General features: G+C 45.3%; 1 protein-coding gene across 1 annotated transcript; it reads left to right on the top strand.

Annotated features, from left to right (window-relative positions):
* Window positions 1-533: 533 nt before the first annotated feature.
* TRIVIDRAFT_182354 (uncharacterized protein) lies at window positions 534-3,847 on the top strand (the record flags this gene model as incomplete). Its single annotated transcript, XM_014097674.1, has 4 exons — window positions 534-704; window positions 1,064-1,436; window positions 1,488-2,840; window positions 2,901-3,847. 3 exons carry the CDS (start codon window positions 1,222-1,224, stop codon window positions 3,646-3,648), a joined length of 2,316 nt encoding a protein of 771 aa, XP_013953149.1.
* Window positions 3,848-12,031: the final 8,184 nt, after the last annotated feature.

Genomic DNA, 12,031 nt, shown 5'->3' with positions numbered 1-12,031 from the left:
GGCTGGGAATTGTATTTGAAGCTGTGGGCTTTTCCATGTATGGAGTGCTATCACATACGAGGAAGTCGATCCATGGCCAATTCAGTTCCTCCAATGCTATCACTGCATCGAGCAGGGCGTGACAATTATAAATTATACATAGAGCCTGAAGCCTAAGACGCTGCAAGAAGATATTGCAGCCTCGTCGGGCAGACTCCCCGTATATCCATGACGAAAGCATCAAAGGCTCAGATTAGAATGGCACTTCTAAACAGTTACGTACCTGAACTGCTGTAAACAGGCCGCGGACCTCTTCGGCGCACCTCTTCGGGTATTGTCACGCCCCGCCACTACAGGACGGGACCGAAATTGGGGCTGGCAGAAATTGTAGCGCTTAAATCATCCATGCCTTATAGATAAGTAAATACATGTAGGTAGTCCAAACTTATTTATATAAACCCTCATTTCCTGGACCTCAGCAATCCCAACAATCTCATTTTCCACCCTCAGCCTCAAGACATGGATTCGAGATTCCAGACACATTAAGTTGATGAAACTTGAGAAACTTTATTGGCCTATTTCGCTGTTTGTTATTTTACCGTTCAATTATTATTATTATGTTTATCATTTTCTTCATCATTGCCAACTCTCCAGTACAAACTCTTGGAGAATATATGAGAGTTCACCGCGAAGTAGTAGCGATATTCCCCAAATCGGCCATCAAGGTTAGTGGGTTCGGGGTGTTTGGCCAATTTCCTAGAGCCGCATTAAGGCAACCTCTGCAAAGACTGCGATGGTTCGCGCACCCTAAGCAACAGGCATTTAGTGGGCAGCCTGCAGCGAAGTCCCGCCCGCCCGCAGATGCATTAGGTTGCAGCCACCCCAAAAGAGGGTGTGCATGACTAAGATCAATGTGGAGCACCATTTGCCATCACAAATGGAGATATCGCTTCACTCTTTTTTATCTTCTCCTCTGCGGGCATAGACATATCAAGGCCACTCCCGGCATGACCGCCAGGCCGAACGAATTATTGCAGCTGCTGTATCTTCGGAATGCCATCGACTAACGATTTTTGGATGATAGACCCGTTTCTCTGTCCCTGAGTGGCTGTTGAAATCTCCCTCACCTGCCCGCGTCTCACCAGCAATCAGCCTCATTGCGACGAGCCCCCAACTCTACTTACACGAGGGTATCCATCTGTTTTAGCTGCGCTGAGGCTCATCTCCGCCAATAAAAACATCATGTCTTCTGTCCAACCCGATATCTCAAAGATATTTGTCAACTATCTGCGGAACTCTCGGCAGTTGAGTTGTCCCATCTGCCAGGTAGATGTGAAGCCACCCACGTTTGATGGATTCAAACAGCATGTCCAAAATAGTGCCGAGAAGCACCCCACGGAAGAAAAGGCCATTCTGGAAGCTTTCCAGAAGATGAAGCTCAGCTCATCCAAGCCTCAGTGAGTGGCTCCCGCCACGACATGTGACTTCCTAATCTAACATACCCAAAGACCCCAGCCTGCATCTGCCATTGATAATGATCCTCAAAATAGAAGATCAAGAAAAAGATCCGGAGGTGCAGCCGCCCTGGATCGACCAGACGACCAGCAGACTCCGGATCATAGTCACTTAAATGTCAATGAAAACTCCGATAATGAAGGTCCCAATAAGAAGGTTTGCTCTCCCCGTAACTCGCCCCCGCCTACTACATCTACGCCAAATAGGCGGGGTCGTGGGAGGCAACAAGCCGACAACAAAGAGTTTGATCGCGGGACCAAAGGCTCAAGCACACGTCAACTCTGGAATCCAAGCAGCGCTGGCCTACCTAGACCTTCTCAGCTCAAGGCACAACCACTAGGCCATCGATCAAGACCGTTGCCTCGAGCCAAGATAACTCAGCATGAGGCGGAGGAGCCTGATCCAGAGCCTGGCCCAGCAGTTGAGACTGAGGCTGACAATTCCTATACTGAGGATCCCTCTGTATCCCAGCTAATTCGTCAACCGGAAACCAGGCCAATATCTCAAGAACAGCTTGTTGCTGAAGTTAAAGGCATTTATGCTGGCCTTGTCATGGTAGAAAGCAAGTGTATTGAGGTTGACAATGCTCAATCAGCAAACAAAGATTCACCCCAGCAGCTTAACAACGAGCAGTGGCAGGCACTAATTGCTCTTCATCGTACGCTTCTTCACGAGCATCATGACTTTTTCCTGGCCAGTCAGCATCCGTCTGCCAGCCCAGCACTTCGACGGCTTGCCTCTAAGTATGCCATGCCGGCAAGAATGTGGCGACATGGAATCCATTCGTTCCTGGAACTCTTAAGACACAGATTGCCGCTATCACTAGAGCACATGCTCACTTTCATTTATATTGCGTACAGCATGATGGCTCTTCTTTACGAGACTGTCCCTGCATTCGAAGATACTTGGATTGAGTGTCTCGGAGATCTAGGCAGATATCGCATGGCCATTGAAGACGATGATATTAGAGACCGAGAAACATGGACAGCCGTGTCTCGGTACTGGTATTCAAAGGCATCGGATAAGCTACCGACCACTGGTCGACTCTATCACCACCTAGCTATACTCGCGCGTCCCAACGCGCTTCAGCAGACATATTACTATACAAAGTCGCTGTGTGTCCCTATCCCGTTCCTTAGTGCCAGGGAGAGCGTCATGACTCTGTTTGACCCAGTCTTGAGCTCGTGCCCGCCTCGGCTAGAATTAATCGATCTTGCTTTTGTGCGAATCCTAGCAATTTTTTTCTCTGGGAAAGAAAAGAATCAGCTAGGAAACGCCGCTAAACAATTCTTGAGTCTCTTGGATGGACACATCGCTAGAATAACAAAAAGCTGGCTAGAAGCAGGGTAAGAAAGAATATCTGACTCTCGTACCTATCTGATTATTAACTTTATCACTTTCCTTAGATACTATATGGGCATATCAATAACCTGCTCTCTCCTTGGCTTCGGTAACGATTCAAATGTCCTAAAACACGCTATTGTCCCCAAACAGTCTGATGACATGGACACTGCTGGAGAATCTATTACTCCGGAGGCCATTCCCACAGACACTTTTCACCAATCGCTTTCTTTGGCTGTGCAAACACTCGAGATAGTAATTCAGCGGTGGGGGGATATGAATATACTACCCTTCCTCCACACGCAAATGGTGTTCATCCACCATTTGTCTAAATTTCCTGCTGCGATGAAATTCATTCAACATAAATATCCCTGGAAGCTAATTGCAACGATGCTGAACTACTTGAAGCAGTCTTGCAAGTTTGAGCCTCGGATGGATAGCACAGTATTCCCTGGAGCTGAGAACCAGGACCATTACCGACCACTCCCAGAAGACTACGCCATGCGCGGACTAATTTACACTGAAGAGTACTTCCCACTGAAGTGGTTTTCCGGCGAAGCCGTTGAAGAAGATGAAAAATACTTTGAGCAAGCGTCCATGGTGGACGCCCGAAAGGAAAGAATACTATGGATTGGGAGGCAGATTGCTTCCCTCGGCCAATGGCTACTATGGGATTCAGAGAGCGCCAAATTCACTGTAGCAGACGAGTATGACATTGACTTTACAGCGAAAACACCTGAAGCCGGTGCCAGGGAGATTGTAAGTCTCGGAGCCGGCTCACAAGGCGCAGACGCTTCTCAGCCATCAAATTGAAACCTCCCCATAAAGCATTAATAGACTGCATAAATGGGCGCTGGTGGCTTTTTGATTTTGAATAGAGGGCGCCTGGCGCACAGGATTAGAGAAAAAAATTGGGATAGTAGGTATTCTTTCTTCTTACGATTGTTTCTTAATAATTTTTCATGTACGTTGTATGGTTCCTCCTTACATAGTCAATTATAAGTACATATCGAATATTGAAACAAAATCACAAAATATCCTCCATGATGCGCTCTGTAGAGTTTGTCTTGAATTACGTGAGTGCTTGCAGAAGAAAACATGTATTGTGACGAGTGCATGTTTTTGTTCTTTAGCCATCTACACTATGTTCTGCACAGGATAGAAGAACGTGACTTAATTCAGTACCAGCCTCAAAAACCCAATTCAATATTGAGCTATAGCTGATACTTTGATACTGCAGAGTTACTCAGAAACACTTGTAGTCTGAATAAGCTCAACTAGTTTGGTTGGACCAACCCAATCAGATGTTTCTATTTACGGCCCAATTGTTTCTATTTATTGATACGGACACGAACTATTTCGTGGTCATATATACTAGGGTATATGCGGCTCAAGTGGACGAACGGTGTAGGAGACATATCAGGATTGGCCGCAGTAGTTCGTTTCGGTGTGGCCAGTAATATCGCCTCCCATTGGCGTTCTGGGCAATTCTGGCCTCGAAAGCGGCCGGGCATCGACTAGGTAGTGGTACTTGTCGTTGATCGTGGAAAAACTCTTGAGAGTTGCACGTGGCCAGGAGAAGGCACGTGGATGAAGCGGAAGAGCAGGGTGTAGAGTAGCTTGATGTACAATAAGCCCGTGAGATATCTCGATGGGGAACACAAACCCTGGTCTTCGTTTATTGTTTACTGTAGTACCTGTACTTGGCACTTATGTATTTGCTGCATGTGCCTGATTCGGTACCTAGTAGGGATTGTTGATGTATCAGTTTGTATTAGTAGAAGACCCTGTACGAGGAAGCCTTTCGCCGTTTAGGCGATGAGGCAGTAACCATGGATTCAAAACTTGATGCAGTATGAATCATGATCCATACAGAGTGCGTGTCCGTGCGCCGTATATCGTCGTATATGTTCGTTTTGCGTTGACAAGAAAGGAGGAAGCCGAAGACTATTGAACCGGCCTAATGACCCCCCGCTTCTTTTACAAGGACACACCACAAGGCTGCGAAAGGCTGCGAGTGCAGTTCCAGCATTTTAGGCAAAAAAGGCGTTCAAATAACACCACGTTGGACGAGAATCCGAAGATGTCGGGTGAGAGGAGAAAAAGCCAAATGGTGGAGGGATCACAAGACGTAGGTTGGTGAGCCATTATGGCGTGATACATACCAAAGCATGAGGATGGAATGCTGTGAACACAGTGAGGGGTTTTCATCGAAAAAGTGGTGGATGCGCAAAAGTTGATGCGGTTGGTCGCCCGCTCGAGACGAAGAGAGCTATATTACAGGTATGATTTGAGCAGGCTCGGGCGCGGGGACGCCGTTCGACTTGATACGCCCGGGAATGGAATTATGTTTGTCTTTCGTGGGGGTTCTGATGCATTCTATCATCATCGCCATAATGATTCGCACGTCCAGATAAGGCATGTCGCTCATTACGGAGGCTCGGTGATGGGAAAGGCATCCGCGCTCGGGTGACATGCAGGCTGCACGAGATTCGAGAGCAAGACCTGCATGTTTTACTTCAAAGGTATGAAACTACATACATGTCCCCGATGCAAGCAGGGTTCATGTAGTATTGGAGTGTTACAGGGGTAAATGTTTTGGTCTAAGCTCGGCAAAGGCGCCGTCACCCGCCGCTCCTCACGAGGCAGATCTCCGATACCTCACATGGTCTACGCAAATGATGAAGAATCCACATGAGTAGAGTTACGCATAATGCTCAGCCTTGCTCCTTGAGCTCAGTTTCGGAAGTCATCCGTTTATTACTGAATTTTGCAGTACAGTAGAATCTTACATAGGACTGGGTCCGTATGTACATAGTATGCAGTCAGCGCGTTGTTTTCTCTAACCAAATCCTGATCCCTCGTCATATCACATTGGCCCAAGAGTCAGTGGGTCACGCTAATGCGGTTGCCTTTTTTTCTTTTCAACCCGGAAGTTCCCTTAAAGGGCCATGCATGAGGCTCCAGAAGCGGTGCCAGGATAATTCAAACGGCGTCGTACAACTCAGGCAATCAGGGCAAGAATTTACACATGGTGCATGTTCCGCCCTTTTGCGGGGGTTTGAATGAATGAGCAGGGATTCCTTGCAGCTGCAGGAGATCTGTCGTTTCTGCTTGCCGAGCAACGACAGTTCCCGGCAGGTCCCCGAGACCGTACAGTTTTACACAGCAAAGGCTCAATTGCTTTCACAGGCATATAAATTCTGTTGAACCTTGATTCCATAGCTGCTGAAGTAAGTACCTAGGCAAGTAGGATCCCCAACAGCCATACGGAGCAGGGTATGCCAGCAGCCGCAGGTACTACTAAGTCATGTAAGACCTGGTGGCCGTAAGACATGACAACCGACAGCCGAAAGATGTAACCTGAAAGGCTTCTGCCTAATCCAATAGCAGCCAGCTCTGAGGTTTTTTACATCTTGCTACTAGGTTGCGAAACAAGGCGGCCCTCAGTTCTGCGTCGATAATTTTAATCGGTTGGTCACAAATGAAGGCCTTCAGCTATAGGCGACGGCCTAAACCCAGCTGAAGCCGCCGATACAATTGCCTAATTCTCCATATTAGTGGCTATCGACGGGAGCCACATTGCGGCTGAAACCATTGTGACCGAAACCATCGGCCACTCGCGATTTGGGTATCTGTTGAGATATTCAGCTCGCCTTTTTTCGATTATCAGATTTCGGAGTCCGGTGCACCCCTGACGTCATGTAAATCCTCGAATGAAGATCTAGAACATTCCCGTTCCTTGGATCGGTTAAGGCCCTGAGAGGCAACCTCACTAGCACCGATAGGCGAAGGGCGTTAGGTTAGGCATCCATCGATGAGGCGACATACGCGCCGAATATCAAGCTTGCGGCTCTGTCCATCAACGGTGTGCGGAATGTCCTCATTCAGAACTCGCACAAAAGGGGCGAACAAGCGGAGATCTGCGAGTAATGTCAAACATATGTAAGATTCGCCATTGCCACCTGGTTCGCCTTTGATCGGCGAGTTTTTTTTTTTTCAGGTGCTTTTGCCTGGACTGATCCTCTTTCGGGCATTTACAAGACAGCTATCGGATAGCAGTCGTAATACGCCGTGGCTTAGTAGTGAATTCAAGGCCAGAGAGAGGAGGGGATCGCGTATTAGTATAGTCCTAGAGCCTCAAGTGTCCACAAATCTACAAGTCATAGGACCATTTACATATGCGAGTAATTGGGTGGCTGAAGCCGTCAATTTATCACCGGAACGTTTTTGTAGCTATAGACAGTGACTAGTCATAAAAATAGGAACCCGAGCAGCCCGGTAGGAGTTGGGAGGCTCACGTTGTCGAATCCTGATCGTAGCACACCTGTCCGAGCTTGGTCGATCTTTCCGGGGAACACTAGAATATATCAAGGCTATTACTGCACCCCTGAGCTATGTATGGGCGCTTGTGTAGCACACTGCCAGATGGACTAGCTTACTAGGTGTCGCATGTGATGGTGTGTATTAGTCGACTTGGTCAGTGTGTAGTAAGAAGGGGCTGAGATGCCGCTTACAATAGCACGTGTAATTATATCTCTTACATGTACTCATGACAACATGCCGCAGATCCCATTGCCGATATTTACTCCCGAATAATTCTCCATAATACCCCCATCGGCGGTCAAGCAGACCTGGTCCAAGGCAGTGGCAATTGGTGGGTTTCGAGCAGCTGTCAGTTCGGTCAATACGGACTACAAGGGCGCAGGATTTTTCAGCGGGCGTATATATACCTTCATTGAGCTAGCGGATACATATGGCTGCCTGATGCACAGTCCTTGATCATAAAAGAAGGCAACCAAACCATCGATGGAGCAGGCTAACCCGTGATGGTAGTATAAAGAAATGCACATATGTAATCATAATGATGAATAGCATAATGCGACTTGTAATAAGGCGGCAATGCATAGGGCTGACGGATGAGACGGCGCAAGGCTGGATGGATCTGCACATTGATAGTCGATGTATGTATACGGAGTACGTTGTAACTACATGTATCCGTGTTAAGTCTATCGATTGAGCAACTTGGACCAAAAGAAGATTCTCGATGCATTCACATGCTTTAGATATTGTCCGAATAACTAGTGCGTTGTGTCGTATTCCAAGATCGATATGACTGAATGCCAGGCTTGGGGGTGAATTCAATATAAAGTAGTTACAAGATGTATTCGAACCTCCTGAATCGAATAAACCAAAGGCAATATTAAACAATTTTAGGTAATTAATGCAAGGTTCATGCCATTTATATGACTTTTACATCTACAGTTGCATTTGATCTGCTGTAGTTAATTGTCTCAAGCCCAGAATATAATTTGAGTCCTTCTGATTTAGAGAATGGGTATACAGTTGGCTACACTGGCTCTTGCAACTTATATTAAACTTCATTATGAAAACAAGGGTTTTTCCCTTATATGAGCTGTGTTGCAGCTCACAATCGAGCACTTCAGATTGATCCCATATCCAAACTCATCTTAATCACTTACAATTGAGATCTTGAAGCTTCATATGTCATAAATTGCAGAACTCAAAGCTCATGATACTCATTGCAAATTATTACTCTTAAACTGACACACATTTATACATTTCTATTGACTGACATGGAAATTGAATAAAGTCAATTTATACATGGATTTTTCGCAGATGTCAACGTCGTACTATTTGTATACATGGACAAGTGAATAATATCCTTTTTACAGTATTGCTACTCGTCAGGAGAAGAGAAGTTATATGCCTTATACTTGTTGATGTTGTAATTGTAAATATGTGCGCTTATGTTGGATTGGGATTAAATGGAGCTTGGGAATCGGAATAGCATTAATTTGTTAACGAGATTAGGAGAGAAGTGAATAAAAGCTCGAGTTGCAGCATCATGTTATAGAAATATTCTTGTGACATTTTTGATAACTAACACATATACAGCATCTGGGCAATAATTATTTAATCTACAATTGCCCCTCCAATACATTTCTTCTTCATTCTCATTTTGCCCCTCCTCAGTGTATTCCGGTCGCTGTGATGTACAAAGACTACACTCTCACGACCATTATCACTGCAACAATACATACAATTCATTTATGTTAGTTTACCCTGGCGTTCAATTACTACTTCGACACCCTATCAAGTCAGCCTTGGCCTAATCTCTTCTGCTTAGCAAAATATTTCAAGGATGAGATTGTCTGTATCCACCTATTGGAGGAGACTGCTAGCCCCATCACTTCCCACGTAGTAATCTGCTCATTTTGGCACCAACAACCATCACCCACGTATTTATATCACCGAGCAATCTCACCATCAAATTACAATGTCGAATACTGGCAGCTGAACCCAATAGTGTCCACTACCTATGAATAATTGATACGACTTCCCGGGGAAGGTCCGATAAAAAAAGGCAACCATCATACCACAAATGGAACGACCTGCATTGGTGGACTTATTGCTACCTGAAGAGGCGCCTTATGACGACGCCGGCTAAAGTGGAGTTCGGCCAGCCACTCGCCCCCCTCGGTGTGAAGACCAACTCATCACAATCTAGCCCGCCCAATGCAGCAACCTGAGGAAAGGCCCGCAGCCGATGGATTCGTTACATCACTTTCTATCGAAATGTAAGAAATAATCTCAAATTTGACATATAAAACAGAACTACGATTGCTGTGCTGGTCTAGACCAGCCTACGTTTTCGGAGTAAATGCGTGGCTTCTCAAGGTGCACAAGAATGCATGTCGCATGCAATGGTCAGGAGACCCGTTGCTTTCTGCTCTTCTCCAATTAGCTTGTGATATGCAGCTAAGACGATGCAAGCCTTAGGCAGAGTTTCCGGTGGTAGGTGATGCGGAGACAGCAAAGTTTGGCACAGGCATGTTGGCCTTCTCGCCTAGAAAAGGGGCTCGAGAATTTGAGTTTGGGCACTGAGACAGAAATGAATCACATGTCGAAAAGGCGGCTCATAACTCGTAATCATATGCAACGGAATTCTGCAGGGGGTTTTATGACTACAGTGGTGCTTAGGCAGATCTGCAGTCGCTGGGTAGGGTTGACCGCTATCACGAACTTGGCCTAATGGAGAGGATGATTTCGGTAGATCTTTTAGTCCCGATCTTGGTAAATAGCAAAAGGAAAGGTACTGCGATAATCCGTTACGTAGGGTACAAACAAATCGATGGCTTGGGGAGACGCAGACATGAGCAAAATTAGGGTATATCACGAGGTTTCCCTCCTCGAGAACTTGGTTACTACTGATAGGATGGGTATACGAGAATAATAGCTAATCCACTTTTAACCCTTCTCAGTAGGAAATTTAAATGGTTAAAAGCAAGGCATGTAATAAAAATCCATTTCAAGAAGATACCCTCTCATGGACTGCTTCAATTATAGCCAAGCTTTGCACATACGCCGAATATATAACATTGATGAGATGGAAGATGCCAGCAGCACAAGATAATTATTCTTTCGGCTCATCAGTCTACCTTTCATTGCTATTTGCATAAGTAGTAAGCGTAATCCATGGCACGCGAGAATCATTTACTATCTACGGAGTTCTATATTACTACTTCCCAAGTTCGAAGCACTCGACTTTACTTTAAATATGTTCTAATAAGTCTATGCCTATGGCTTTATAATGTAATGGATGGAACCTTTCTACCTTTTCCCATCCTAAGCATCTATCGTCTTGTATTTGGAAAAGCTTAGAGTGGAGCGCTAACAACTCCAGACCGAACGCGATACGTCAAATTCGATCAGCTACTCTTGAAACTGGGTTGAGAGCATTTGCATACATTTTTTCGAATAAACTGTTATCATTACAATGTTCCCTGGCGTTATGCTGTTGCATATGCAGTTTCCCCTCATTGCTGCTGTTCAACAGATTTTACGATTTCTGGGCTAGCGCGACACGCTGCAGTATATGCGACGTGGATAGTGTCATATCCAATGAATCCAAACAGCATTGAACATTGCATGGAACAAAACCAGCTTAATAGGCAGTGCGGTGGCTATGCATTAACCCGGACAATAATTCACTTCTAAAGGCATCCTTTTCAGATTTATAGAATGTTTTGCACTTCCGCCATTTGCATTTCCATAATTTTTCGTGATTCATTATACTCATTCTGCTATTAGCAGGATTCCTAAGTATAATGAAGGCTTGTGCATTGTGAGCTTTCTTTGTAATTTTCCAATCACAACCCCCAAACACCGGAGTGGTGTTTATAGTGATAGATATCATTTTACACTAATGTCAAAGTAACCCAAAAACTTGACGAATCAGTAACTAGCATCTTCAACTATATTTAACTATGGCAAATATTCGATACTGAACAGAGAGAAAGAATACAGCATAATCGCGAGATTACATTAAAAAACTATCCAACATTACTATATGCGGGGAGGCTATTAACTGAGGCATGGTGCCACATCAAAATTCGCCGAATTCGGCTACTGAAGATATTGAGAGTTTGGCTGGACAAGGCGATAAGGAAACACTAGACGAAGTTACTACATTTCCCCTACGATCACCACTACCACTACCATCACGACAACGACGACAACGACGACAACCACGGCGAGGCCAAGATTCCGGTAAATTAACGCCTACTAGAAGTTAATTTTATCATATATACTGTCAAAAGCTTACACTGATTTAGGGCAATCATCAATTTTCGGTAATGTCGAGCAGTTTCGAGCGGAATTACCGAAATGGCCAGGATACATTTCACGAGCTCCTTACACTCCAAGCGTGCAGAGTGATTCCGGATATTCATCAGCTACTACTTCATCACGTCAAAGTGGTGTCACATGGAGATCAAGTGTTTACTCCCGGGGAGGAGGAGTAGAACGAAAATTTAGCTTCCACCAAAATTTGTCTGATTTTTGGGAGGAACCTACAGAAGACACCCTCCCTCAACGCATGCAGACTGATTCAGGATATTTATCACATCCTTGGACGTCCATCCATAGTGGCGATTCGCTGAGAGAACAAAACCTGAAATGGCCAAATGTTATTTCTCTCCCCACCATTGCCCCGAGCATGCAAACTAGTTCCGATTACGGATCAATATCCCGTGATGGCCCAGGACCAAGTCAGAGCTCTCAAATAAAAAAGGTGATTGAGGGTCCACTCGATACCAATATGGAGAGAAATATTACAGGACTTCCTCTTCCTCAAGAAGACGACACGAAAACTCAAATCTTATACCCTGAG

Source organism: Trichoderma virens (genome assembly GCF_000170995.1).
Source record: "Trichoderma virens Gv29-8 chromosome Unknown TRIVIscaffold_85, whole genome shotgun sequence".
Lineage (NCBI taxonomy): Eukaryota > Fungi > Ascomycota > Sordariomycetes > Hypocreales > Hypocreaceae > Trichoderma > Trichoderma virens.
The sequence above is the reverse complement of the archived record's forward strand: the minus strand, read 5'-3'. Positions and strand labels throughout refer to the sequence as shown.